The sequence below is a fragment of the Benincasa hispida genome, chromosome 12 (assembly GCF_009727055.1).
Source record: "Benincasa hispida cultivar B227 chromosome 12, ASM972705v1, whole genome shotgun sequence".
Lineage (NCBI taxonomy): Eukaryota > Viridiplantae > Streptophyta > Magnoliopsida > Cucurbitales > Cucurbitaceae > Benincasa > Benincasa hispida.
Genome location: NC_052360.1, coordinates 14742626 through 14769220, shown reverse-complemented (window position 1 = coordinate 14769220; position 26595 = coordinate 14742626). Strand labels below are relative to the sequence as shown.

At 33.3% G+C, this 26595-nt stretch overlaps 4 protein-coding genes across 19 annotated transcripts; 2 read left to right on the top strand and 2 right to left on the bottom strand.

The window, feature by feature from the left end:
* Positions 1 to 3669: 3669 nt before the first annotated feature.
* LOC120068078 (protein arginine N-methyltransferase 7) lies at positions 3670 to 10831 on the bottom strand. Of its 7 annotated transcripts, XM_039019760.1 has the most exons (15): positions 10361 to 10483; positions 9796 to 10190; positions 9350 to 9572; positions 8874 to 8999; positions 8254 to 8418; positions 8058 to 8176; positions 7887 to 7966; positions 7480 to 7751; positions 7093 to 7329; positions 6849 to 6922; positions 6314 to 6407; positions 6071 to 6214; positions 5896 to 5970; positions 4165 to 4261; positions 3670 to 4056 (listed from the first exon to the last, which is right to left on the bottom strand). In XM_039019760.1, exons 2-15 carry the CDS (start codon positions 10143 to 10145, stop codon positions 3899 to 3901), a joined length of 2214 nt encoding a protein of 737 aa, XP_038875688.1. In that variant the 5' UTR covers positions 10146 to 10190; positions 10361 to 10483; the 3' UTR covers positions 3670 to 3898. The 7 variants fall into 7 exon arrangements, with proteins under 7 accessions (XP_038875688.1, XP_038875687.1, XP_038875690.1 ...); XM_039019759.1 differs by having other exon boundaries at positions 9796 to 10831; XM_039019762.1 differs by lacking the exon at positions 9796 to 10190 and having other exon boundaries at positions 10361 to 10478.
* On the top strand, positions 10755 to 16721 carry LOC120068080 (bifunctional adenosine 5'-phosphosulfate phosphorylase/adenylylsulfatase HINT4). 9 transcript variants are annotated; one of them, XM_039019773.1, is made up of 8 exons: positions 10755 to 10887; positions 11288 to 11401; positions 11560 to 11606; positions 12125 to 12219; positions 12540 to 12616; positions 13515 to 13578; positions 15939 to 16016; positions 16138 to 16721. In XM_039019773.1, exons 4-8 carry the CDS (start codon positions 12158 to 12160, stop codon positions 16217 to 16219), a joined length of 363 nt encoding a protein of 120 aa, XP_038875701.1. In that variant the 5' UTR covers positions 10755 to 10887; positions 11288 to 11401; positions 11560 to 11606; positions 12125 to 12157; the 3' UTR covers positions 16220 to 16721. The 9 variants fall into 9 exon arrangements, with proteins under 9 accessions (XP_038875701.1, XP_038875703.1, XP_038875702.1 ...); XM_039019775.1 differs by having other exon boundaries at positions 11288 to 11454; positions 12128 to 12219; XM_039019774.1 differs by having other exon boundaries at positions 11288 to 11454.
* A 2810-nt stretch (positions 16722 to 19531) lies between these two features.
* LOC120067257 (vesicle-associated protein 1-2) lies at positions 19532 to 23037 on the top strand. The gene is made up of 8 exons (XM_039018784.1): positions 19532 to 19773; positions 19926 to 19996; positions 20303 to 20384; positions 20481 to 20596; positions 20674 to 20838; positions 20917 to 20967; positions 22246 to 22323; positions 22589 to 23037. The coding sequence occupies exons 1-8, from the start codon at positions 19722 to 19724 to the stop codon at positions 22697 to 22699; spliced, it is 726 nt and encodes a 241-aa protein (XP_038874712.1). The 5' UTR covers positions 19532 to 19721; the 3' UTR covers positions 22700 to 23037.
* A 551-nt stretch (positions 23038 to 23588) lies between these two features.
* Positions 23589 to 25673, bottom strand: LOC120067256 (leukocyte receptor cluster member 1 homolog). Of its 2 annotated transcripts, none has more exons than XM_039018781.1 (3): positions 25504 to 25673; positions 24395 to 25077; positions 23589 to 23998 (listed from the first exon to the last, which is right to left on the bottom strand). In XM_039018781.1, the coding sequence occupies exons 1-3, from the start codon at positions 25669 to 25671 to the stop codon at positions 23980 to 23982; spliced, it is 870 nt and encodes a 289-aa protein (XP_038874709.1). In that variant the 5' UTR covers positions 25672 to 25673; the 3' UTR covers positions 23589 to 23979. The 2 variants fall into 2 exon arrangements, with proteins under 2 accessions (XP_038874709.1, XP_038874710.1); XM_039018782.1 differs by having other exon boundaries at positions 24395 to 25084; positions 25504 to 25636.
* Between the last annotated feature and the right edge of the window lie 922 nt (positions 25674 to 26595).

Below are 26595 nucleotides of genomic sequence, written 5' to 3'. Positions count from 1 at the left end.
AGATAAAAGTTTGTTTGAAATTTTAGTTCATGAAGTTTTATTGAAGAAGAATGGCAACTTATCATATATTTTTTTAAAAAATAAAATATAATTGATATTTATTTTGTTTATTGAAAATAATAATAATAATAATAAGTTTTTTTTCCAAAAAATAAATATTGGCCTAAATTCTAAATTTAATATTTTATAAGCTATAGAGAAAAATTTTTTTTTACTAAAAATATTATATATGAAATATCTATTTTACCATTTTAAATTATAGCATAAAATATTTTTACTAAAATAACGATTTGTATAATGCTATCTTTTTTCAAACAATTAAAATTTTGCATAATTTAAAACAAAAAATCTAAAAAAAAAATTTGGAAAAAAAGTAACTACTTTAATTATCCTCACATTTAATAATTATATATTTCACCCTCAGATGATTTGTTGAAACCTTTATAAATGCCAAATGAGAAACATACATCCCTTTTATTGACTTGAGGAAAAACTCTTATATTATCCACATTATTTCATTCATATATTTTGTCCTATAGCTACATCATTAAAATAGAAAAGTGGATAAATTGTATATATATCAACTTAAAATACATTGATTGTGCAATTACAATATTAATGAGACAATAAAACTCTAAGCTTACATAATTGTAAAAATTAAATTACATAATTGTAGAAAAGATGCTTTTGTCAAATTTATGTTGACATATTTTTTCAGTCAAAGATTTTATCTTTTCCAAAAATTTATCACATCTTTCAAATTTTGATCACTTTTTTAAAATCAATTTTTAAAAATTCTATTTTAATTATATAATATATTTTAATGTCAAATATTTATTTGCTGAAAAAAATTAAAAGGTATATGTTTATTATATACATTTTATTCTAAAATCTAAAAGCTTATAGTAATTAGAAAAAATAATGTAATATTTTATTTATTACATGCTAAAAACTACTATTTTAAAAAATTTTAAATTAAACTATACTATTTTCTTTTTTTTAAGAAAAAAATACATGATTTTCACATGCATATGCACATGTTTTTTTGATTAATTATTTTAAAAAGTAACGTAAATATAAAAAGAAATTTCAGATATAAGGTAGAAACACAAATTATTGAAAAAATAGGGTAGTTGAAAGTCGGGTACATCATACATGAGTTTCAATCCTCCAAATCAGCATCAACTTGTCACTAAATCGTGTACCCGATACATAAAGATGTCTACAGGGTGGGGCGGAAACGCAACGGGGAAGGCTTCCCCGTTCCCATCCCTGCCCCCTATTTCATTCCCCGTCTATGTGAAATTCACGTGGGGATTCCTCATAGGGAATTCACGGGGATCGGGTTCCTTGTTTATTTTTTTAATATATTTATTTTTAGCAATTTCGTTTATTCTCAACCAAATAAAATTATATATATTAAATGGGTTATTTCTAATAAATTTTCATTCAAAGAAAATAGTCTAAAAATTCATTATAAAAACAATGCTATTATATGTGTAAAAATATAAGTTAATCCTATAAGTTCTAAAAGTTAGAATTTAAATATTACAATATCATAGTTAAGTTTTCCATTTAAGTACTACAATATTTATGACTTGAGGTAGGAAGTCTTAAATGTTAAAACAATTTAGAAATGTTTTAAAGTCCGAAAAAATTGAAATGAAAATTAGAAAATAACTAACTTTTTATACTACAATTTTTATAAAAAGTATATAGATATAATAATAATAATAATAATAAATAACTATTATAATAATTATAATAGTAATAATTATTATAAACTCATATTATGTAGATTAAGTAATTATTATTATAAAAATATAATTATATAATATATTCATCGGGGTGAGGTGGGGAACCAAGGCGGGGACGAGGAATATAATCCCTGTCCCCGTCTCCGTTTAGCCAACGGGAAAAAAATTATCTCTGCTCTCTCCCCGTCTGATCGAGGATTTCCTGCACCATTCGGGGCGGGTACCTGCAGGGCCGGTCATCCCTACCGATACACGAGTTTCTTTAGTTAATATATAGGATTGGGACTCTGACTTATTGTTTGCACTAGGATCATCAATCGCCATAATGACCAGAGCAAGCCAAAGCCAGGCCAACCTACGCCTTTTCCTCACCGTCACTGCCATCTCACGACTTGGATTCGAACCAATCAAGCTACTTGCCCTTTAGTAGATCATGAGTGAGTCTGTCGTCATCCTCATTATAGTCCTCCCAAAATCAATAGCATTTCATTGGAATACATCCTGTCTTTTCACCTTAGTAGTCCTATGCATAGTCAGTACTATAGCCCCAATCATGGCTACTAATAAAATCAGACTAGAAACCAAAAACCAGACGGAATAGTAGGTATAAAGTAAATTGCCCAATGTTTCCAAATTAGTCCAACTTCGTACCTTTCCGGCATAAACCGTATATCTAAGAGAGGTTGTATTTCTTTGGGTTGGTAGTAATGGAATGGTTTCATTATCTAAAATGAAGAATATTTCCCACCAAAAGATCAGTCCAATAATACCACTCACTGGTATTATTGTTGTTTAGTTTAGCTTTCATTTAGGAGTGAAAAGGAACATCTTTATGAGATGAACGTAATCGATAGATCGACTTTTTTTGGTTAGGACAAATTCAATAGCTTGCTTTAGGGTCCTTCACATAATCTCTTACCGTGCGTTATTGTTACCAAATCGAGGAAATTAAGGAGAGAATGGTGTAAGATATGTTGATTTTCCTAGATTGTTTTCAACTAGGTTTGTGGTTTTTTTTAAAAAAATTCACATTTGTGAAAAATTTTCGAATTTATTAAGTCGTGGTTTTCCTTTCTAATTTACTAAATTCATTTAAGGTAATTAATTTTTTTAAAAGAAAAACCTAATTTGTAGAAAATTTTCTAATCTAGACTTTATTTCATTCAAAATATTATTTCTCTTTCTTTTTTTTAAGTACTATTTCTCTATGTTATTAGGTTATTTTTGCCCTTTCTAATTGACTAAGTTCAGTTAAGGTAATTAATTTAAATCTTTATTAAGGACTAAATCCATATTTAATTAAAATTTTGATTCCATTTTTAATCAAAAATTTACTAGACTGTTATTGTAATATTTTTATTTAACATTGAAAAATATATTTTTAATAAATCAAACGCGAAATAAAAATGTAGAATAAAAATCTATTTTCAAATTACCAACCCAAAAAGATCTTTCAAAATCAAGGAGAAATATGCACACAAATTGTGGATTATTTACATGATTTTTTGATGTGCATATGACCCCATGCACCATTAATTGACATTCAATTGACAAATCTATTATCCATGTAACGTAACTCATGTACCAAATACATGATTTACCCAATCATGGACATTTACACGATTTACCCCTAAATAGTAGATATGGTACACTATTTGTCGAACTCGTGTACTCCATCTACAATTTAGCAACCCTATTTTTTAGAATAATTCTCTTTGAATTTTATTTTTGTCATTAATTATTTATAAAAATTCAGATAATTATTTACTTTTTAATTTAAAATGTGGAAGTAAGAATTCACACAGAATTCACACCCTTTACCCTTTTGTAAGGATATATTGTTTTGCCTAGACGAACTTTGCTAAAAATAAATGCGAGCATATGAGAACTATAAAGAGTATGAGAACTAAAATAAAACAACTGACCATAACAACCTATTTAGGCAACTTAATCTAAAAATAAATAAGAAGTTGCAATTCGGATCTTAAATCACCAAAAATGCCAAATATTCCGACTGTAAGGAGCTCTAAATGACCCTTTCATCTAAATAAAGAAGAAAATCATATGAGATTTGACTTGATTCATGCCTCTTGAACAAAGAAGTTGCAATTCAGAGATCGAGAACCAAAAGTTTTACTGTATTACAAAAAAGAATGTCGTATGTCGAGTTCACCCGTTGATGGATCAAAGGATGCTTCGATGGCAGCAGAGCAGGATTCGGTGTCCTCACCCGAAGCTCGAGTTCCAATTGCCACGGGTTTGGCAAGAAGCTTAACTCCTTGTTTCCAGTATCTTTTATCTGAATCAGTTTATGACATGAAATGAGGAGTTATGACATGAAATGAGGAGTTAAATCACCAGCAAACAATGTCAGTATCAGAATTTCTTAGAGATTGAAGGCTAGTACCTGGGCCTGTGGATATGACAATGGAATTCTTTGAATCTATTACCCAATCAATCCACAGTACAATTCCATGACATATTCCAGCCTTGGATACCTTAACCTGAAAGAGAAAGGTCAATGTTGATTATATATCAATGGAGTATGGTCCTATTCCTCAGGATTTGTATGGTTTATCAGGCTTGAAGTTGAGATTTGTTAGATCATATATATTTAATTGCGGAGGAAACATCAATGCAAGGGTTTGAACACAGGATATCCTAAACCAATCTGCTCTGATACTATCGTAAATCACCAATTGACTCAAAAGCTTAGGCAGATAGGTGAAGGCACATTTAATATCATCTAATACTCCTCACTTGTGAGCTCGAAATATGAAGAAAACCCAACAAGTGGAAATCAAATATTAATTGGAGAGGAAATCACATTGCAGGGGTTTGAACACATAACCTTCCTGGACCACCTACTTCGATACCATCTTAAATCATCAATTGACCAAAAAACTTAAACTTTTGGATGAAGATAAATTTAATTATATATCATCTAACAAGATTGCTACCTATAATTATACCTTGAGATAGTGGTAAGAAAATTGGGGTCTATATGATAACTAGGGCATCTTGAGGGTATATTTTCCTTGTATTATTACACTCGTGGCACATCATACTACGTCTCAAATAGGCTTTTTGTTTACTCAAGACTAGACAATAAGAATTTTAAATTATTAGACCCCCAATTGATAACTTCTTTTTTTCTATTATTTGAGAATTAAACTTCTAGCACTACTACTGTCCTGCTATAGCTTCCTTGCTTTATTATCTACTCAAAAACATTTTCATGAACCAAGCCAAAATTTGAAAACTTAAACCCCATTTCGTAACCATTTGGTTTTTTATTTTTAGTTTTTGAAAATTAAGCCTATAAACATTCATTCCACCTCTAAATTTCTTGTTTTGTTATCTACTTTTTATCAATGTTTTTAAAAACTAAGTCAAATTTTGAAAACTAAATAAAGTAGTTTTCGGAATTTGGCTAAGAATTAAACTCGTGTACTTAAGAAAGATGCAAAACATTGTAAGAAATTGAAAGGAAATGAGTTTAATTTTCAAAAACCTAAAACCAAAAATAAAATGGTTAACAAACGGAGCCTTGAAAACTTGATTTTGTTTTTAAAATTTGGCTTAGATTTCAAATGTGTTTTTAAAGAAGGTAAAAGGCTCACCAGAAAATTGTGAAAAAAAAAAACAAGTATAATTTTCAAAAACGTAAAATGAAAAACAAAATAGTTATCAAACAGTGCCTAGAATATTTGAGTGTGTGCTTGTACAAGTTCGTTTGGAGAGGGTATCACATTGTGATAGGTTTTTGTCCCTGTTTTTCTTTTTTCTTTTTTCTGAAAAAAACATCTTTCTACTTTCCTATTCCTCAGATAAAAGCCCCAAGAGAATTTTTCACAATGGCTACTGATCCTCTTTCAAATTCAAAAACAGAAGAGAAACTTTATTTTCTTCTTGTCCTTTTCCAACATGAACATTTGGATTTAGAAACATACGAACAAAAAAATTGTCGCTTCATTCAGACAGTTCTATTTATTGAAGAATGTGGGTTTATTCAGATATTCGATGAGCCATTTAGAATTAGAAGCTTGCTTCTCAAACACAGAATATTTAAAAAAACAAATATATATTCTCAAAAGCCCAAAACCAGACAAAATGGGGATGAAAAGTATTGCAATACCTGGCTTTTCCCGCTACAAGGGCTTATTGGTTTCGAGAAATCAAACTCCATCAATGTAAATATCCCACTGAGTTCCTGAAAGTTTTCAAGACAGTTGCACCAATATCAGTGTCATTGATATTCTTGTTCTTTTCAAGAAATTTTTATTGTTAATGTTTTGTTTAAACAAGTTAACCTCATATTCTCCACACTGCCAGATGTAGAAAGCCAGACATGGGCCTTCTTGTCCTTCAGGTCCACAAGCTCCCAATGTGCCATTTGTAACAGAGTGATCAAAACCTTCAATTGTTCCCAATCGACGACGGCTGCTCCATAGATCCTTGAAACGGCATTGAACAAGCATACTAAGAATTTCCATCAAGTGACAAAGACAACTTTGGCCTGGATCATGCATTTTCAAGGAAAAGAGAGGTCTTACAGGCAATGACATTAAACAAGCTCTCAAGATGCCTTTACTAGGCATTATTAGCACATCATCAGACAGGACCGGATCGAGCATCGTTCTATCCTTCCTGGAAAAGCATTTTAGACAAGTTAAACACTAAACTTATTTGACTGAAGTTATGCCAATTGACGGAACTAGCCAACAGTGACAAAAATTGAATTTAGATTTGGTAACAAGGGTGAACTCTACAGGGAAACAGCCAGTAGCAACTTGTGCCTTTGAGTTATGGTGAATTATTTTGTATGTCCTAATAGATTAGAAAGTTGTGCATCTCGTTTAGGAACTGCATAGAGATTTTGGGGGGGAGGGGGCAAAAAAAATTCTTTTGCCAAAATGGTTGCAATATTGCAGTTTAAAGATGTAATTTGGATCTAAACACGTCGAGTTGAGTAAAAACTGTCACAGAGAAAACCATGTACTCAACATTGCCAATAGGTATCTAGATAACATGTCTTTGTGTTCTCTAACATCTAATAGACGAGATTGCATTTCTGAGCAAATTTCTCACCAAAACCGCAGGTTGTGCCATGGGAGTGCATTGTCATTTCCGTAGTAGAATGGTTCACTGATAAGCAAGTCAACCTAAAGATTGAACAAAAATCAGTAAGCAGAACTTAGGTGGAGCAAAAGGTTCAAACTCAAACACTAAGTACCTTAAAACATATTTAAATTACAATGAACTGTTAAATAAAGAGAAGCATGCAGCAGTGCATGAAAGTGGGGAATGCGAGGTGGGTCAGTAAATATATCACCTTTTTCTCAAATGTATCATGTACGGTCAACCATGATTTCCTCTTTTCAATAACTTTTATACTATCCGTACAGATACCATTTGCATGAGAAACAGCCTGCAAATACTTGGCACCCTTTTCTCGAATCCCAGGAAACAATGACAAAACAAGCGTTGTTTTCAAAAAGCAAGCAACCATAAGTGTTAAGAAAACACTATCATCTGCAATCATGCATGCAGAGGAAGCTCTTCCCTGCAACTACAAAGATTTCAAAGATGACGACAACAATTGGTTCAGCAGATAGTAGAGTTCAAGTATAAGGAGGTATGCAAACATATTGCACAAATTAATGTGCTATGTGCTTAAGAAATGGGGAGAAAAAAGGGAGGGGTAAAAAGGGTATCATACCACATTTGTTATTGCCGTTAACATTGCAGTCCTCCATTCTCTATCTCCATAAACCGCAATTCTTTCTGGTGACAATATGAGTTTAAAACTCTCAGCATCAACGCCATGCTGCAAAACCTCACCTCCAGGAATTTGAGCCTTCAGATGATATGAGAATGTAGTATCATTATGAGAAGCATATAAATGAACTTCTTCTTCCTTGGATATCGACACACCGTTGCCTGGGATAAACCAAACACACTGTTTCCAATGGTCACACCAGTCACCAGCTCCTGTCGAAGTATGGAACATTGATTTTACACGAGAATAATTGAATAGCAAAAAGAAGTCTATGATTTTAGGCCATAGTAGAATTAAATGGCACCATACCAAAGGAAGGTGTGTCTCATGACTTGTCTATGACTCACCTACATTGAAAGGTGGACTTATCCACTTTGGGGCAGTGGAATAAAAGACTGTTCCTTCACGATCGAGCTGCAGCATCCACCTACAGACACATATTAGAAATCAATTGCAGTGGTTCGGTCAAAGAAGTTTGGCAGAAAACATAGATCACAAATTAACAACGAAGTGGTTACCATGACACTATAGCATGAACTCTACCACTGTCAGTTGCCTTGATGCGCAACTCATTTTCAGCATGACTCTCTGGACGTTTCCAAAAATCAAATTCAAAAACTCTGAAGGGTTCTGAGAGCTGGATAAGCCCTGAAACAAATAGTAATAAAACCACTTGAAGATCATGAGAATCAAGTCAAAATTTTAGGTCATTACCAGCTTTATTTCATTGGCAATCGCATCACAATGCATTGCATATTGCTGTGGCTTGATACATACAATAGGATCCATCCCTACTGGAGCAAGATGGATGCTATCACATGCATTTGCTTCGTTGTTACATAAATCATGAAGCTTCCACAAGTATGTGCTCTCAACCAGCTGAGAATGACAGAGAGAGATTCTTAATTTTTGGATTTGGAACTACTTCTCACTTTCAACAATGTAAAACGGTATTTTTATCAACTTATTGATTTGCAGTCCATTCAATCACAGCCCGTCGGATGCATGCAGTCAACAGAGATAAATCTGAAATCTTGATATTATCACTTTTGTCCTTGTACAATGAAACAGTTATCATTACTGTTTAAGGAAACTGCAAATGCAGTCAAGTCCCATACTGCATACATGCATGCATACATACACACATGCATGCGCACACATATATATACACAAACTGATAGGAAACAAAAACCATTTCGTTGATATGGTGAAATGAATACAAAAGGTCCCATACTGCATGGTTTGACCCATAACAATATGAAGTTCAGAAGAAAATGAAACTTCCATACAAAAAATATGACAGGTTTGGTAGTAATGAAGGGCTTTTTAAATACCTGGCCGTATATGGTTGCTCTGTATGGCACAGTCAGTGGATTTTCCACTAAAAGCTTGTCATATGCATGTTGTAAGGTCGGTATAAGCCCCTCACCTAACAGTTCTGAGTCCAAAATCTCACTAACCTTCAATTATTTGGCAGATTCAATCACTGGAATATTCAGAATTCACAAAGGAAAGTCCAAGAAACTATTTATTTCGATCAGCTGTATTGAAAGATATCCTATATATTAATGACATTTTAGTAGACAAGAAACTCGACAAAAAGACTGAGTAAACAAACAAGAGAAGAAGAAACAACCCAAGATAGTGAGAAACAACTCAAAATTTTCTGTTTGTCTTCTTCTTGAGTCTTAACAACTCAAAATGTCTTTGTTTATTCACCCTCTAATAATTACCCACAAATGTTTGATTTTGAATATCTTGTAGTTTACAGGGTTCTCCAAAAAAAGTTGAAGACCATTTGAATACTCACAAGGGCATCAGCTCGAGAAGTAATATCAGCACCAAACTGAAGTTCATCAGAGCGTTTGTTAATAATTTTTACTTTCCTTTCCATCCCATTAAGACGCAAGACTTTCCTCATCAATTTCACCATTGGAAGATAAGATTCACAAGCCGTAACCATTCCCTTGGAATCACCCATGACCGAGTCCATTGCTCGTGCAGCCATCATTGATAACAAACCAGTTCCAGCACTGGAAATAGTAGATTAACCACAAAGTCAGTACACCTATAAAAACCATTTGCAGCCTGAGCAACCATTTCCAAAATCAAAATTCATAAAAGATACAACAAAATTTGATCAACTGAAAAACGCACAAGCACCCAAGAGCATAAAACAGTAACTTCAATAGGACCGTCGTCTTCTCTTCATCGTTTTCAAAGCAAGAAGTCTCAAAACAGGACTAAAAAAAGTACCCAATATCAAGAACACGGCAAGGCTTTGATATAGTCTTGTCAATGGCTTCGCGAAACGCTCTGTTTCTAGTGGAATCATTGAGCATATCCAAATATGAAGTTGTGGCCAAAAGGGGTTTCTGGGAATTCTCTGAAACTCCTTCAACCTCTTCTTCGATGACTACCCACTCCGAGTTGCCGGTAAGTGGATCAAACTTCAACTGAAAAAGGCACTGAGTTGACTCAGAACTCATAGCTCGAGCTGCACAGAACTTGAAGGGATTGAACGATTGAGCGGCCAAAGTAAAGGGGCTTGTGGTAACAAGATGAAGAATGCGAAACAAGGATCTGGGCACTAGAGAAGTAGCCATGAGAGACGGAGGAATTTAAAGATCATGGTCATTTAGAAATTTTAGCTGCAGAAGCGGCGCCCAAATTGGAATTATATAATTTATAAATAACATAAAATTAATTAAGAAATAAAGTTCACATTTTGCCGTAAGAGAAACCTAACCAACTACTCCTTCACTTTCTTATAATGAATGAGAGGGAAAGTACACGGACATCTTACGGAACAAAGAACAACCTTACAGATCAAAGTTGCAACAGCATGAGTTGTTTTATCTCCTCTTCGAAGATGTGATAAAAATAAGAGATATTAATAGAGTTTGCAATAAAAATGATGTTCTCACTGGGACCTTGATATCACTTAAAAGAGCTCTCCTTTCTATTCTACATATTAATAACTTCCAAAGCATCAGAATCCACCTTAGATTGGTCCCAGACACTCACACTCGACCATGGTTAGATCTTCCAAAATAGTTTCGCCCTTCAAAATATCAACACTCCAATCCTTGCTAAAACTCTTACATCCCTAAGATCGACCGACTAATATAATCACAAATAATCCATTGAGCCCACCTGAACCTTTCTCTTCAAACTAGGCCACATCAATATTTAGCTTCCAACAACTCACATTCAGCATAAATGAACGAGGACAGATGTTGTTGGAAGAGGAAAAGTCCGACGTGGATAAAGCACATACACCCCCTGAGACCTCTACCCTTACCCACAATATCATGAATATGGACTTCAATCGAGCTCTCCAGAATGGTAAGCTCAGGCACTCCCTTCTCAAAGCATATATCATTGCACAGATTCTCTCTTTAAAAAGAAGGTCACACAAGGTGGGAGTAAGATCATTAGAAAATTTTCAACAATAAATTTTAACTTTCGCTTATCTATCTAAAATCTGGAAGACTTCTCAAGACAAGAAGACGAAGGAGATGGGTCGCCACACCACTCCACTCCCAAATGGTAATTTCACTCAGATCTAATGCAAGTAAAAGAACAAAAATCTTAAAATTTCAACATTAGGTCAAATCTCATTTCAACTTAATATTTTGGACTATTCGATTCATACCATTATTCTTTTATTTATTTATTTATTTGAGGCCGTTTATCCCGTTTATTAATAATTGATTTTCATCTTAATTAATCGGATTTAATTTAGGCAAAGCTAATTTGCTCGAGCGCCATACATACCCAATCAAGAAGCTCGGAGGCAAATAGGGAAATTGGTCGGAGAAGTTTGTGAAAAGAAAAATGGCAGCAACAGTTTCATCTTGTATTTTCTGCCAGAAAGCTTCTAATTCTACAGCCAATAACCTTCTTCATTTTGTCTGCTCCTTTCGTTTCTCTGATAAAGCCATTTTTCTGTGTTTCTTCTTCTCTTATACTGGCGATTGAATGAAGGGTCTCTGATTAAATATATGGGTTCTGCAGGATGAGAGAGTTGTTGCTTTTGAAGATATAAACCCTTCTGCTGTCAGGTATTTTGAACCTCTTAATCTATAGAATGAATCCTTTTTCTTTTCTAGGGTTTAATTCAGTTTTGCTATCGATATGAGGCTTCTAAAATACTTCTGTGTCAATTTCATCTTCATTTCTGCATTTGTTTAGCTTCTTTAGGAAAAATTATTCTACTGTTGTAAACCCATTTCGTTGATTGCTTGATATTCAATGTACAATCCACATCTAAACCTGCATAGCAATGGCGGCAGGAAAAATTTAGAAAGAAGCCATGTTTTGGATGCGTGAGCAAAAGGATTTATTTTCATAAGGGTCTTCCACATTTTAAGTTTTGAACTGCCTCAAAATATTTCCATTGTTGTGATCTAGTTCACAATGTACATTATATTGGATGTGATTGTGAATTGAAGTCCTCGATGATAATCTGCTGAGTTCAGGGGCTATTGTTCGCTTCTTTCAATCATAGTCTTTTAAATACTCTCCCTTTCGTTTTTCCTTTGTACTTTGTTGGTTTTTAACATCTATGACATGTTTGTAGTAGGTTCTGAATGGCCATCGAGAGTGGCCATCTATGACCTTCGTGAGTTGTCATCTCGAAGGTGCTGAGGATGGCCTCTATAAGGCCACTAAATGGTGAGTGTCAATTGCCATTATGAATTTTGGAGAGTCTAGAAAGAGATATACGCACGACTTACTAAGAAACAAAGAAATAGTCGGTTTGTTGTCAATCTTTTGATTTTGACTGCCATTTTTCAATCGTTCTTGTTTCTTCAGTTACGAATCATTTACATGAAATTGGCCATCTTATTTCTTTCTATTGTTCTTTTTGCTAGTAATTATATTGTACTAGGTTGCATTAAGACTTTCCACCACAAAAATGTTAGTTGCAACTGATCTTCTGCAATTAAAGACACATTTACAGAGCATTCTTACATTGGGTTATTACTTTATAGGCATTTATTGGTAATTCCCAAGGAGCACATTCCCACAGTTAGGAATCTCCAGAGAAGAGCCGAAGATTACTCACTCGGTAATGTAATCATTAATTGCAATTCATTTATGGTTTTTTGTTTAAAAAAAAGTGAAAGGGGGAGGCAATGAGGTGAGGGAACAAGTCCTTAAAAATCAAAAGGTATATTTACATGTTATAACTTGATAAAACCTATTGGTATCTTTTTATCAGCATTAAACCTTCACAAGAACCAGAATATAATTCCCTCACCCTACCGTATTCTCTCCTTCCTTTGACCTCCCTTTTTTAACCCTCTCATTCTCAAAGCTAGTCTTGGGGTGGGAAAAAACTGCACGACAGTTAGTAGGGGCATAATGCTGAGTGGCCCTGACGTTTTCAGAAAATAGTAAAGATATAGATATCCAAACAAACAACTTTCTCCCTTTCTTTTCAAAGGAAAAAAAAACCAGGTGTGCCATATAGGTGCTTTGCACCAACACCAGAGGCACACCTTCTAAAACAAGGGTTTTCTTTTGTTTAATAAGAATTAGAAACTGAACTTTCATTCAAAAAATGAAAGAATACCTGGCATTAGGAATACCGAAAACAAGCCTTAAAAACAAGAGTCCAACACTTCAAAAAAGAGGAAAAGAAAAACCTACAATCCAAAGGGATAAAGATTGGTATCATAATTACAAAATGGTCTAGTGACCAATGTCCCAAACTTCTTCTTCCTGGTGGAGCAAAACCACCTCCTCCAACAAAGAATGCCTATCCCTATTACGAGCCCCACTAACCCCAAAAGGACTCCACCAATGATCCGAAAGGCAGTTTGTGAAATGACACTCCTGCAGTCCACAGCAAATGACTTAGATCCTCCTAATGCCTCCCACAGAGAATGCATTTTTAAATCTTTGGTCAGCTTGCCAATTCTGATAATGACTTTGCTCATTTCTATCTTGGTTATTTTCATCAGTAAGTCACATGTTAGAGGTGGGGCAGACACTTTTATCCCAAGATTCCCCTCGATTAAAGCACAGGTACTCTAAATGATAACCACTTCTCAAAACCTTTACGTTGCTAGTCTTCAGGAGGAAAACGGTGTTTATATTTTACTCTTCAATCAAGTGCTAAAGCAGGGTAAAACTAAAGAAAACATGAATTTAAATGAATTAACAATGTATCAATCCTTTCATATGTTTGGTTTAGGGCAAATTGCTTCTATGGTGGTAGTTGCAATTATACTCTTAAACTTTCAATTTTAGAAATTGAACCCTCAAAATTATATAAATGTTAAAATTGTGTCAAATTGGATTTTCAAATATACATAATTGTATAAATTGTAACATTTGTGTAAGTTTGAAAGTTCAATTTTTATCATTGGGTCCAATTTATACAATTATTGTAAGTAGAGGGTCCAATTTTAATACTTGTAGAAGTTTAGGGGCCCAATTTTTACAATTGAAAATTTAAGGGCATAATTGCAACTACCACTATACTTCGGGGGTGGTTTTTGCAATTTGCCTTTTGGTTTATAATATTATATATAGGGCTAGTTTGTGCCTGTGACATATTATTTTGGAAACTTATAAAAATTTGTTAATATTTGCACTAGCTGATGGTCTTGGTCATTCATCGTGAAAAATTTTAGTAGTGTTTGAAAACCAATCTCCTAACAAGCTACTTTAGGGACTTGATGCCTGGTAGCAACTTAGTTCTTTCTAATGATGAATGATGTACCATAGTTGTGAATTCCTGCGGGTTTTGTTTTTCAAGTTGTACTACAAACTTCGTCCAATGTGAAAAGATATCTTACTTATAGAGCTTCATTTCCTAGATGGGATGATGGAGTATCAGAGATGGATGGCCTTTCTGATTGGCAGAAGGGATGTAGGATAGATACTTGAAGAGATTTGCAGTAGTTTTCTTTTACATAGTTTCCAGGCATTTCTTGGAATCTGATTGAGCATAACAGGTAATGACAACCAGAGGTTTCTTTCCAAGGTGAAGAGGTGTGGATGACTTTGAGAAACTTCGGCTGTAATGAACTTCCAGAGTTGAATTGTTCTGATTTGGATTTCTTTAAAAGGGAATTGTTATAGGAATGGCATTAGGATAAGATTAGGAATATTACTAGAATTTAAAGAGTATATTAGTAATTGACTAGAGATGTGGTTGTGCTAATTTGTTATAAATAGCAAGGGCGGAGATGGAGGAAGTTAGGCATGGATTCAATTTAGGGCTTTAGAGCTTGAATGATCAGAAAGAGAGGGCTCAAGTTTCTTAAATTACTTAGTCTATCTTGTAAGTTCTTATTTAATATTACAGTACCTTGTAGTAATTTTGTTCGGGTTCTATCCGGCCCTCAGCTGCTCAAATACAAAATCAACTTGTCAGTGAGACTGATCTAGTGAGCCCATCGTGTGTGTTTATCGGCATACGTTTGATTCTTTCCAAAAAAAGTCTGATTTGATGGTTGGATTCGATTTTTGTCTCATGAAGTCTCATTCTCTTTTTGAAGTTTTAGCCAAATTCCTTGTTGGCAGGCTTGAATTGGTGTTGAATGCATTATTTCTCCTTAACGGTTGGCCGTTATAGACTAAAGTGTTTACCTAAATTCATTTGGGGTTTTCTTTTGGAAATTTGATAAAAAGGTTATAGAACAGTCTCCCAAGAAATAGATAGGAACAACGATGATATGAAATATAAACCCACTTGTTCTTGAGGAGGCATTTCCGTCCTCAAGCCAACTCTAGAAGACAATCAGACTCTTAAGTCATTAAGCTTTTTCATGTAGAACTTGAATCTGGATCTTGAAGGTATTTCCAAATATACCAAGTCCTTGCACTACTAGGGCCAACCCATCAGGGTAAAGAGATTTGTAATACGGTTGGTTTTCGGGGTTTTTCTTTGTATATTCCATTTTAGGTTTAAATATTATTTTGGTCTTTGTATTTTCGGCTTTTGTCCATTTTAGTCCTTATACTTTCAAAATGTCTATTTTGCTCCTTGTACTTTTAAAAATCGAACAATTTAGTTCCTTCACTTTTATTTTTAAATCATTTACTTCTATCAAAATTTTAGCATGCCATTCTATTCACCAACTTTCTTAAACTATAGCCATACATTTGCATTAAAGGGTTTCCATTGTGAATAAAATTTGTTTTAAAATTTTACAAGTAGAGATGGAAAATTGTCACGTTTTGAAATAGACTAAAATCAACAAAAGTTGAAAGCACAAAGATCAAAAAGAGCCAATTGTATTTAAACTTTTGTTTTATAAATGAAATGAAATACTAAACGCTTCACAGTTCTGATTTCAACTTAACTTTTAGTTCTTATCTTTTACTTCAGAGCAGCATGATTCTAAATTGATGCTTCTCTTTTCTTTCTCTGTAAGATTTGGCTTCCATCAGCCACCAATGAACAGTGTCAATCACCTACATCTCCATTGTTTTGCTCTGCCTTACACACCCAGGTAACCAGTTTTTCACCTTTCACATTATTAACAAATGCTTAGGATAGCGCTTCAAGAAATGTCCAATTGATACTGTTTATTTCAACAACAAAACTCTAAACCAAAACGGGGGCGCAAACAGGTGGAAGTTCGTAAAATATTTATCATTGGGATCGATCGGATTCATTGAAGCTGAGAAGTTGTTGGAGAAAATAAAGCCCTAACTCACACACCAGATCACTTCAGCTGCAGCCAGTATGTATCCTTTATGATTGTTCACTGTTATAAAGAGCAGAAAAGTTTGATACGTCCAACCAAAATTGAGGCATCTATTATGACTGTATTATTTCATTGATTCAAAGTTGTGTCAATCTCTACAGGAATTGTTCATTTTTAGTATTCACTGGAAGAAAGGCTTTGTTTTTATTGCTTCTGATTCAGGAAAGGGACAAATGGCTGGCCTAAAATTATCAAGATTCTTTCTATTATTATTTTTTATTATTGTTTCAATGGAATGAGAAGTAAAAGATGAATGTGTAAATGAGTAATCAATGTACAATTGCTCATATTTTCTCCCTTGGGAGAATATTTAGTTTCCAGGTAGTGCGAGTTTGGTATAATTCTTGGGAATAATGGTTTTAGGGGAAGTATTCTACAAAATTATTCTGGAAAACAAATGCTTCTTTTGAAAGCAGTTAGTAGTTTGAATCTTTTTCTTTTGGAGCATGTTTGTTTTATATATTTTCACATGCAGATATTTAATATTCTTGTTTTTTTTACAAAATTTCAGCTTTTAAAATGAGGGATATTATTATTTAGATAATTTCAAAACTCATCTAACATGAGTTTTTAATACACTGTAAAAGTGTGAGATTCTTATATCGGAAAGATGATCGATAACAATATAACTTAATTAATTAATAAATTAGTATCTATTACTTATTATTATTAATTTTAATTAATTGTAGAAGTCTTTTTAAATATAAAAAATATTTAAAAATAGTTACACTTTATAGTAAAAAATTCCAAAAGTACAAAATACTTTCGAAATTTTTTGCTATAAAGTATAAATATTTTTGGGATTTTCCTATTTAATTAGACTTAATAAATTTCAATTAATATCTTTATAATTAATATTTTATGTTATCTTAACTATTTAATATAAATTATTATTATGATAATGATTATCAATATTTTAATTAATTTATTATAATTTAATTATTTGTAGTAATTTAAATCAATTAATTATGTTTAATAAAAGTTTAATATAAAGTATTCACTTATATTATTTTTTTGGAAAAATTATTTTAAATGATAAAACTGTTGTAAATATTTACAAATAATAAAAAAATATTACAATCTATTTGTGATAGGTCGTGTTAGGCCAAGAGATACTACCATCAGTATCTATCATGACATAGATAATAGACATTGATATTGTGATATATTTATAAATATTTTGATTCATTTTCTTATATTTGAAAATAACCCATTATTTTTATTGATCAAATAATGCTAAATTTATTTGATGACTACACTAAGGAAATTTCTTATAAATAGGAAAATCCTAGAAATATTTATGTTTTATAGCAAAATATTTCAAAAGTGTTTTTGTAATTTTGAAATTTTTTGCTATAAAGTGTAAATATATTTAAATATTTTTTATATTTAAAAAGACCCCTTACAATAATTGATCTCTTGTGTTTAATTAAGTAATTATTTAATTTTAGTTTCTACAAAGTAAATTGAACACACATTTTGAATTTCCAAACATTAATTATCCTGTGTATCAAAATTGATACACATAAATTAATTATTCCAGACATTTAAAATTCAATGGGGCTCGGATTGAATTTAATGATTTCCTTAAAATTCTTAGTGGTTAGATTTTGTAAAATGTTTTTAATTAGTCAATGGCACTTTCACTTATTATGAAGGGTTGAAAAGTTATCATTTATCTTTGATTTAAAAGGTGGATTCTGATGTTCATGATGAAAATCACAGTTTATTCAGGCTAAAGTCAGAATTTGAGTATATTTTCTAACAATAAATTTAAAATTCATGACTACATTTGTAATTTAACTCGTATTTTGTAATTAAAACTTTCGGAGAAAAAAAAAATGAAAATAAAATTATTATCAAATTCTGGCTTAAAATTTAGATGATTTACACCATAAACATATTTGTAAATATATCATTTAAGTAATTGCATTATTGCATATATAGTTCATTTTTCAATGAAAATCGAAATCATGAACCATTAAATGACTTGCCATTGGTTATCAGTCGTTTTAGTTCTCTTTAGCAAAATAGGTAAATGAGTAGCCATTATAATAATCACTAGTTCAAATAAAGAATTTCCATAAAAGTATCATCAATTTATTTTTTACCAAATTTAAATTAATATTTTTCTTACAATTTCAAAATTAATATTTGGACTTTTAGTCTTTTACAAGGTGATGACTATTTGGTTCTTGAGCTTTTTAGAGAGTGTGTAATGTGTTTTTGAACTTTCAATTTCGTGCTTAATATAATCATAAATGTTAAAAATGTTTAATAAATTTTCAAATTTTAATTTATGAAACTATTGGACACGTAATTAAGAACTCAAAGACTCATTAGATAATTTTTAGAGTTTAAGTATTCAACACTTCTGAAGTTCATAGATTCAGGACGTGTTTGCTTTAATTTTCCAAGTATATTTTATTTTAAAAAGATATTTTTGGAATGTTTAGCAACCACTCAAAATAACTTTTAAAAAAATTGAGTTTGTGAAATAAGCTAGTTTGAAAGAAATTCTTTAATAAATTATTAAAATAATAATTTTTGACCAACATGAACACAACTCAACTGGTATAAATCTTTGAGATCAGTGATTTGTTTCGTACGTTTATCAAAAAAAAAAAAAAAAAAGGAAGAATAAGGATGATTGAATGTTTAAAGAGTTAATTTATCTCTCTAATTTTCATAATATATAAAATTACCAAAACACCCTCATACTATTTCGCTCCTCACTTCCCCATGGGTTGCCATGATCACCTCCCTCAACCAACCCAATGACAAAATCACCATTAGCGGCTACTTTACAACTATCAACTCCGTCCACCAACTTCAACAATTAACTTTGACAACCAATTAATATAAACACTTTAATTAATGGCAAACTAAACATTTTTTTTTTTTGGTATAAAAATCACTTTCGAGACTTTGACAACCAATTAATATAAGCACTTTAATTAATGGAAAACTAAACTCTTTTTTTTTTTTTTTTTTTTTTTTTTTTTTGTAAAATCACTTTTGAGAAAATGTAACCAAGATGAGTGCTTTTATTTTAAACAGTTTCTTGTTTTTTTTTTTTTTTTTTTTTAAGAATTGAGACTAAAATTGTAATTTTACCTTTTCTAGTTGGTCAGGAAGACGAAAAGTCCAATGGACCAAGTGAAAATGGGCTGGAGAGGCATAATGGGCCAAAGGCCCATGAAAAATGAAGAATTGGCTAAAGAAAGGAAAGGGAAAGAGTTAGTAACAGTATTACTTGGTCTGTGCGGCACGTGTTTTGCTTCTCCCTTCTCCTGTCCGCAGCACGTTCGCCATTGTTGCTCCTCTCTTTTCTCGATCTGTTCGCGAAACTTGCTCTCAAGCAAAACTCATTTCCAGATTCTCTTTTTCTATAATCTCTTTGATTTCATCTTCCCTTTTTTTGATCCTGCTTCACTCTTCTCAACAATGAGTACGGGAGAACTCCTCAGCATCGAACCTCTCGAGCTCAAGTTTCCCTGTGAGTTCATCTTTTTTTCTTTTCTGGGATGTGGAAGGAGGGACTGATTTCCTTCTTGTGGATCTGTAATCTTTTGAGGGATCTTTTTTGTTTTTTGTTTTAATTTCATTTCTGCTTAATTTGTTTTGTTTTCTTTGTTTCTTTCTCGTTAGTCGAATTGAAGAAGCAGATCTCTTGTTCCCTTCAATTGTCTAACAAGACCGAGAGCTGCGTTGCATTTAAGGTGCGTGTCTTGTTTCTCTCTGTTTGAATCCTTTTGGGTATGATTCAATTTGTTTGATTTGCGTAATTGATCTTTTTCTACTGTGAAAGGCTTTGGTACTCGTAGTATTAAGCTGTTCTGGATTTGGAATGTTGGCGTCTTCACTTTCTTCTCTCTTATTTTTACCTACCTTCTCTCTTGATGTATCTTTCTGGCGCCAGATCACGTTGTGAAATTTGTTAATTTCGTCGATTTTCAATTAGTTTGTATTTGAATACTTTTTTCTACGTCTTTTGTCCGCTTAACATGAAATTGATCTTTTTCTAGGTGAAAACTACGAACCCTAAAAAGTACTGTGTTCGCCCAAACACTGGAATTGTCTCGCCACGGTCAACATGCGACGTTATAGGTGACAAATGCCAATATCAACTGTTGTAATTCGTAGTATTTAATTTTCAAATAAGTTTTTTTTGGTTACTGATATAGGGAGTACTTTGTTGTGTAGTCACCATGCAAGCCCAGAAAGAGGCTCCTGCTGATATGCAATGCAAAGACAAATTCCTCCTTCAGAGTGTCAAAACATTTGATGGCGCAACTGCAAAGGATATTACCGCAGAAATGGTAAATATAGTGTCAACGTTTTGAGCTTATGGTTAGTATTAGCATTTTACTTTTATTTATGGGCGTATGGTTTGCAGTTTAATAAAGAGGCTGGGCATGTGGTTGAGGAATTCAAATTGAAAGTTGTTTATGTTTCTCCACCTCAACCACCTTCTCCAGTACCAGAAGGTTCTGAAGAAGGGTCCTCCCCAAGAGGTTCCGTTTCAGAGAATGGAAACTTCAATGATGCTGACTTGAATACTGTGAGTAGTTGGGTTCTCTTTGTTTCCTTTTCGTTCTTCAGCACAGTTGATTGACATACCTTCACCTTCTGTTTGCAGGCTACAAGGGGATATGTTGAACGGTCGGAGCCCCTGGATAAATCTGCAGAGGTAAAAAAATAGGATGATCGTTGGTATGCTATTGGTGTGAAATTTTATGCCTGCAGATATATGGATGATTCTCTCTTTTCTTTTCTGTAATTCTGATGCCTGGTTTATGTGCATATCTTCTGATGTATTTAAATTTTTCTCCTAATATGACCTTGTGATTGGAGTGTCACTCTGAGCAGTAAACAATAAAATTTGCTTGGGACAGAAGTAGTTGACCATACACCTGTGAAGTTTTGGGTGAACTTGTTACGTGATTGAAGTATTTGTTTTGCAAAGATTGCTCAAACTGGTTAGCTATACATCAGCATATTTTATTGCATTCTAATCTTAACTGAAAGCATTATGTTTCGATATAGAAGTTCCTCCTAGTGTTAACGTACAGATGGATGCAACTTCCTTTGCATATTTGTAATACTTGAAGATTTACTTTTGAGATTTTGTTTAAACATGCTGAGTATTTTTTTTGTATGGATTTCTTATAATGGTTTGTCGCGTATATATGATCTTTGATCATATTTTGAGGTCATAAGTTCAAGCCAGGACCGTCACCATTAAATATTTTTTTTCTTTTTTCCAGTACCAAATAAATATTTAGGTTAGGATACATCATCCACTTGGAGAGAACCTTTCCAAACTGTTGACTTAAACGATGCTTTATCTATGATAGAATGATGCTATATTCTTGTCTTCTTGCCTTGTATTAGAACTCTTTCCAAAGTTTCCTGGCAACTAGTTGATTCTCTAAAGTATGTTTTATGCATTCAGTTTGGTTTGCTTGTTCATTGAATGTTATCAAATTCCACAGAAACTCTGTTCCTTGGCATCACTACCCAACTAAATTTTCTTACACAACTAATCAATTGTAACTCTCTTTGCCCAAAGATGCCTAAGCTAAGCTAAGGACATGGTATCTGCCCCCTTTTAACAATAGACAAACTGCTTCAATCTTTCAAGATATAGTTTCTTTTCAGCTTTTAATATGGGAACTCCTTCCCTTTGCTTCAAAATTCTTTGTTGAAACCTGAAAAGTACCTTGGTCCGTAATTCATAAGTCCAATGACGTTTGGATCTCTTGTTCTCCTTGTTCCTTCAAACAAAAATGTTGTTTTTCTTCTCTGTTTGTGCCATGTTCTCAAACCTTTATCATGCTTCTCAGATGTTTTTAAATTATTCAGCACTGCACTGATGGTTTGTGTTCATGTGTGTGTGTTTTTGTGTATTCGATGTTATACTTTCTTTCTAGCAGGATGCTTATTGATGGCTACTCAATACGTGCAGGCTAGAGCCCTCATAGCAAAACTCACAGAGGAAAAGAATAATGCCTTGCAACAGAATAACAAACTTCGTCAGGAATTGGTAAGAAGAGGGATGATTTGAAGCTTCACTAGATGCAATTTTTCTCAAGAAGTTTCGTATATTAATTACGTGGAAACAACTTTACTTTTGAGATATACTTGCAAATACCTTTTGACTATTACGCAAATGAAATATTTACTATAACATTCAACTTTCTTTGTACGGTTGCAAATAAGATTACGCTCAACTTTGATTCTCATTTTCGTGGACTATTAGAATACCAGGGTTACATTAGTTTCTTATAGTCTAGGTTTGCATTGTGCAGGAACTTTTGAAGCATGATAGCAGGAAAAATGCTGGTGGCGTCTCCTTCTTGTTCGTCATATTAGTCGGATTGATCGGAATCTTCTTTGGCTATATTATTAAGAAGACTTGAGAATCTCTTTGCAGCAAACTGGATTTATATCATTATAATTTCTAAGGAAAGGGAACTACTAATGTTCAGTGGGTGGATCTGTAGCAAGTTTTAATTTGTTGAAGTAGCAAATTGTTAGGTGGTGTTCAAGAATTTGTAGTTGCTGAATTTGCAAGGTAGCACACTCTTTCTGTAACTTAAAAGAGTTTTTCTTTTTTTTTTTTTTTTCCTTTCCTTTTTTTTTTTTCCTTTTCTATTTTTTCTCCCTCCGCCTCTCCTGCCATCCAACTTGTTATATTTTGTGAAACCGTTGATTTAATAATTTTACATCCCCAATTGTCCAGCATTTCTTTCACAAAGATTTTCAACATGTTATTCTTATCTCTAGTTTTTGTTTTCCCTTCCAGTTTGCATCTTGATTAGAGTTGTCATAAAAAATAGATATTAATGTTCTTGGTGAGTGTTTCCTTCTCGGATTCGATTTGTAGAATGAATTCAAGAATTGAAAGGTAAATGTGTTTAGTTAACAAATTTGCTCGATGTCAAGATACAGATGGTTACCAGTGTAAAAGTGTTCATCTAATCTTGAACATATATATCAATTTGAGTGCAAGTTCTCTTAATGCAGCTTGTTAGTTAAAAAAGGAAATCTTTTCAAATCAAACCTACCCCACCTAATTTGAAGTTTATATTTTACACTAACTCAAATCACCCGCGAAGCTTTTTCTATGGAATAGCTCTCTCTAGCAGACCAACAGTTCAAAAGATGATTGATGGTGATAATTTACCATTTAATTATGTTATTTGAACAAACTGCATTTTAGCTGGGGCGTTTGATAACCTTCTTCAGAAGGCACAGAACATTTTTTCGTACTAATATGAAGGCACAGAGCATATTCTTCTGATCACATTTTGACTTGCAAGAACATCGACAACATCACAAGTAACAACCGAAAGAGCTATTACAACCATAATGTTTTTACAAAGATCTTGCACAAGCCGACCAAGGTGAGGGGAGAAAGAATTGATATGGTCATGGTCATTGGTATCTCAATGATGAACGTTACCTTCTATGTACACAAATCTTGTCCAAATGAACTGCAAATTACAAATTTCACTAGGCATAAATTTTAGCCACGGTATCAAGTTTTTCGGGAGGCCTTTGAACATAAAGCAATCCTCTTTAGAGTTTGCACATGGGATTTGCACTTGAAACGATATCTCATTATACTCGGAAGTCAGCATCCTTCAAAAACTGAGCTAAAACCAAGATGATATCATAATCCAGAAAACCTACGTCTTTATCTTCTGGATTTCCACCTGCATAGCAAGGGCAGATGCTTTATTCTTCCAAGCATGCTTATACGTTAGCACGTCCAAAACCCATCAATAGGGTCTATATGATCCGAAATGCAGCTAGGTGAATGAAATGTAGTGATAGAACATGATTCAACAAAATTGCTAGCTACAGAAAAGTGAATGTTAATTTGACTGATCTAACAGTTACCTGATAAATGTAAGTAACATAAGTTTTAGTTCGTTTTCATGTGGAATTGAAGCTTGCCGAAAAAAATAGGCTCCCTATGATCTAATCATCTAGATTCTAGAATCCCATTATAAGTTGAATACTATGTGACTTGAGAAATAATGTAACATGAGCTCTCTAAAGTAAAGAACAATGACAAGAAAATTGTTGTTAGCTTAGCATATGCTTACCTCCTAGAAGATGAATCTCCTTCCCTTGAAGCTGTTCCACTCTTCCGGCCTGCGATTAAAGCACGCTCCCTTCCCTTCTCCTTCTGTTCTCGTTTCAGACGCTCGGCCCTCAATTCTTCCAATGTCTTCTTTTCTCCCTTTTTTACATTTCCACTCCCTACTCTCGAAGATCCATCATTTTCGTCACTCTCGGCATCATCCTTGCCGGGCCTCTCAAGGTACCATGGCAATTTGACTCCTTTTCCAGCAACACCATAACCTAACTTATACTTCTCATCTTCAGGTGTGATGACCTTTTTTTCGACTTCTTCCTTCTTCATCCTCTTCCTCTTAGACCCATCTTCAACTCCCCCATTTTCTGAACCCTTGACTGGGTCAAAAATCTTGATGCCTTCAAATAGATTTATGTGACCAGGTTTCAGATCTGTTTCTACAGGCTTTGCAGTGTCAATTACCGCAGCTAAACCCCGTGCGGTACGAAGCTGCTCGAGACGAAACTCAGCGTCCCGTTTCCTAGCCTGCTCGCGTTTAAGCTGTTCTTCTTTGGCTGCTGCTTCTTCATCTCGCCGTACTTTCTCTCTGTTCTCATAGTTATACACATTCCATCGCTTTTGGGGAAGAATATTTAAACCTCCATGACCTCCCATAATCACCAAATCTAAGAAACTAAGATTGTAATTCACCTGCAGGCTATAAAATTTTAGAAATAAGTGCCTGTAATAATAATTGGATGCACAAGGCAGATTCTTCATAAAATTGACACAATATCATACGAAAAAATAAATTCGCCAAGCAACTTCCAGAGATTCCGCTAAGAGTAACCAGGAAGAAAAAGAAGAAGAGTGCGATAGCCAAAATTAGGGTTTCTAAGGCAACACGTAATTGAATTTAATTTCAAGATCAGAATAGGAAGTTGTTCGTTCGCAACAGATTAGAAAAGGGTAGGGAAAATGGGGGTGGGCGTCATAATCCATCTCCAAATCATGAATTCTCAACAGATCTAAACCAAATCAAATCGACCAAGAACAAAAGAAGGGGGAAAAACGATTAAAAGCTGGAAAAAAAACAAAACAAAAAGACGTAAAATGAAAGAGCAAGGGATGCAAAACCTGAGTTCGATCACTGCTGATGATGCAATATATACCGTCGTTGGGTGGCGGTGATCTCGGCCAGTGGCGTTGAGGTCGGCGGGCAGGGGAAAGGCGGAATGGCGAAGAGAAGGGGAAAGGGTGCGCCGTGGGGAGAATATAAGATTTTTTTTTTGGAAATTGTTCCATTTTCAAAAGTTAAGACAACTTTTTTTCCGATTTGAGGCGAGATCGACTACCGAGATGTAATTAAAAAAAATTAGGTTAAATTATAAAAAAAATGTCAGGGAACTTTACACTTTGTATCAAAAATATTTCAAAAGTTTCAAAAATATTCTTAAACTTTTAAAAATAGTTAAAAAAAAAACCCTTACTGAATGTTTTGGATGAAAATTGTTAAAATTTTGTTTCAAAAATATCCTTGAACTTTCAAAATGTTTTAAAAATAACCTTAACTTAATAAAAATTTAAAATTACCTCCATCGTTAGTATTTGAAGAGAAACCGTTAATTTCCGTGACAAAAATGACTTAAAAAAAAAAATGTTCATTGTGATCAATTTATTTGAAATTTTCTTAAATTCGAAAAGAACCAATTTAAAATAAATTATATAGATATTCTCATTTTGCTCATAAGTGTACTCCCATATTTCTCTTAATTTTCCAATTCCTAGTTTACACCAATTTTTTAAACAACCAAAATAAAAATAAAAATTTTGAGTTAAAACATAAAATAACACAAAATTTTACAAAATTTCAAAATCAAAATCTCCACTTGAAACATATTAAAACTATAAATAGTCAAATTAAAAAAATATCAGCCTAAATTGTGTTGGTTCTTAGGAATTTAATATTTATTTTGATTCTTAGATAGGTTATCGAGCAAAAGAAGTTGTCTGGATGTTTTCGGATGCAATTCAGGCTTAAATGGAGTAATTAGCAAGCAACGAGAGACAAAATAGTGAAATCGAGAAAGGGGAGGCACGACGTTGCTTAAATGCTACGACACTTGTGGGCGGCGCCATCCACAGAGACAGTCTGCTAGGCAAGCATTGTAGTGCTACCTTGCGGCGCCACAACGCTCTCCATTTGATACGCACACATGAAGAGGCACT

Excerpts from the sequence above, each read along its gene's own strand:
- LOC120067256 (XM_039018781.1), bottom strand. The coding sequence starts at position 25,671 with ATGGAACAATTTCCAAAAAAAAAATCTTATATTCTCCCCACGGCGCAC. Across the intron at positions 25,078-25,503 it reads TCAGCAGTGATCGAACTCAG|GTGAATTACAATCTTAGTTT; the intron begins GTTTTGCATCCC and ends TATAGCCTGCAG.
- LOC120067257 (XM_039018784.1), top strand. The coding sequence starts at position 19,722 with ATGAGTACGGGAGAACTCCTCAGCATCGAACCTCTCGAGCTCAAGTTT. Across the intron at positions 19,774-19,925 it reads TCTCGAGCTCAAGTTTCCCT|TCGAATTGAAGAAGCAGATC; the intron begins GTGAGTTCATCT and ends CTTTCTCGTTAG. Across the intron at positions 20,839-20,916 it reads ATGATGCTGACTTGAATACT|GCTACAAGGGGATATGTTGA; the intron begins GTGAGTAGTTGG and ends TTCTGTTTGCAG.
- LOC120068078 (XM_039019759.1), bottom strand. The coding sequence starts at position 10,145 with ATGGCTACTTCTCTAGTGCCCAGATCCTTGTTTCGCATTCTTCATCTT. Across the intron at positions 7,752-7,886 it reads AAGTCCACCTTTCAATGTAG|GAGCTGGTGACTGGTGTGAC; the intron begins GTGAGTCATAGA and ends ATACTTCGACAG. Across the intron at positions 5,971-6,070 it reads GGCAGTGTGGAGAATATGAG|GAACTCAGTGGGATATTTAC; the intron begins GTTAACTTGTTT and ends GAAAACTTTCAG.
- LOC120068080 (XM_039019767.1), top strand. The coding sequence starts at position 11,380 with ATGGCAGCAACAGTTTCATCTTGTATTTTCTGCCAGAAAGCTTCTAAT. Across the intron at positions 11,607-12,539 it reads ATAAACCCTTCTGCTGTCAG|GCATTTATTGGTAATTCCCA; the intron begins GTATTTTGAACC and ends ATTACTTTATAG. Across the intron at positions 13,579-15,938 it reads TCCCCTCGATTAAAGCACAG|ATTTGGCTTCCATCAGCCAC; the intron begins GTACTCTAAATG and ends TTTCTCTGTAAG.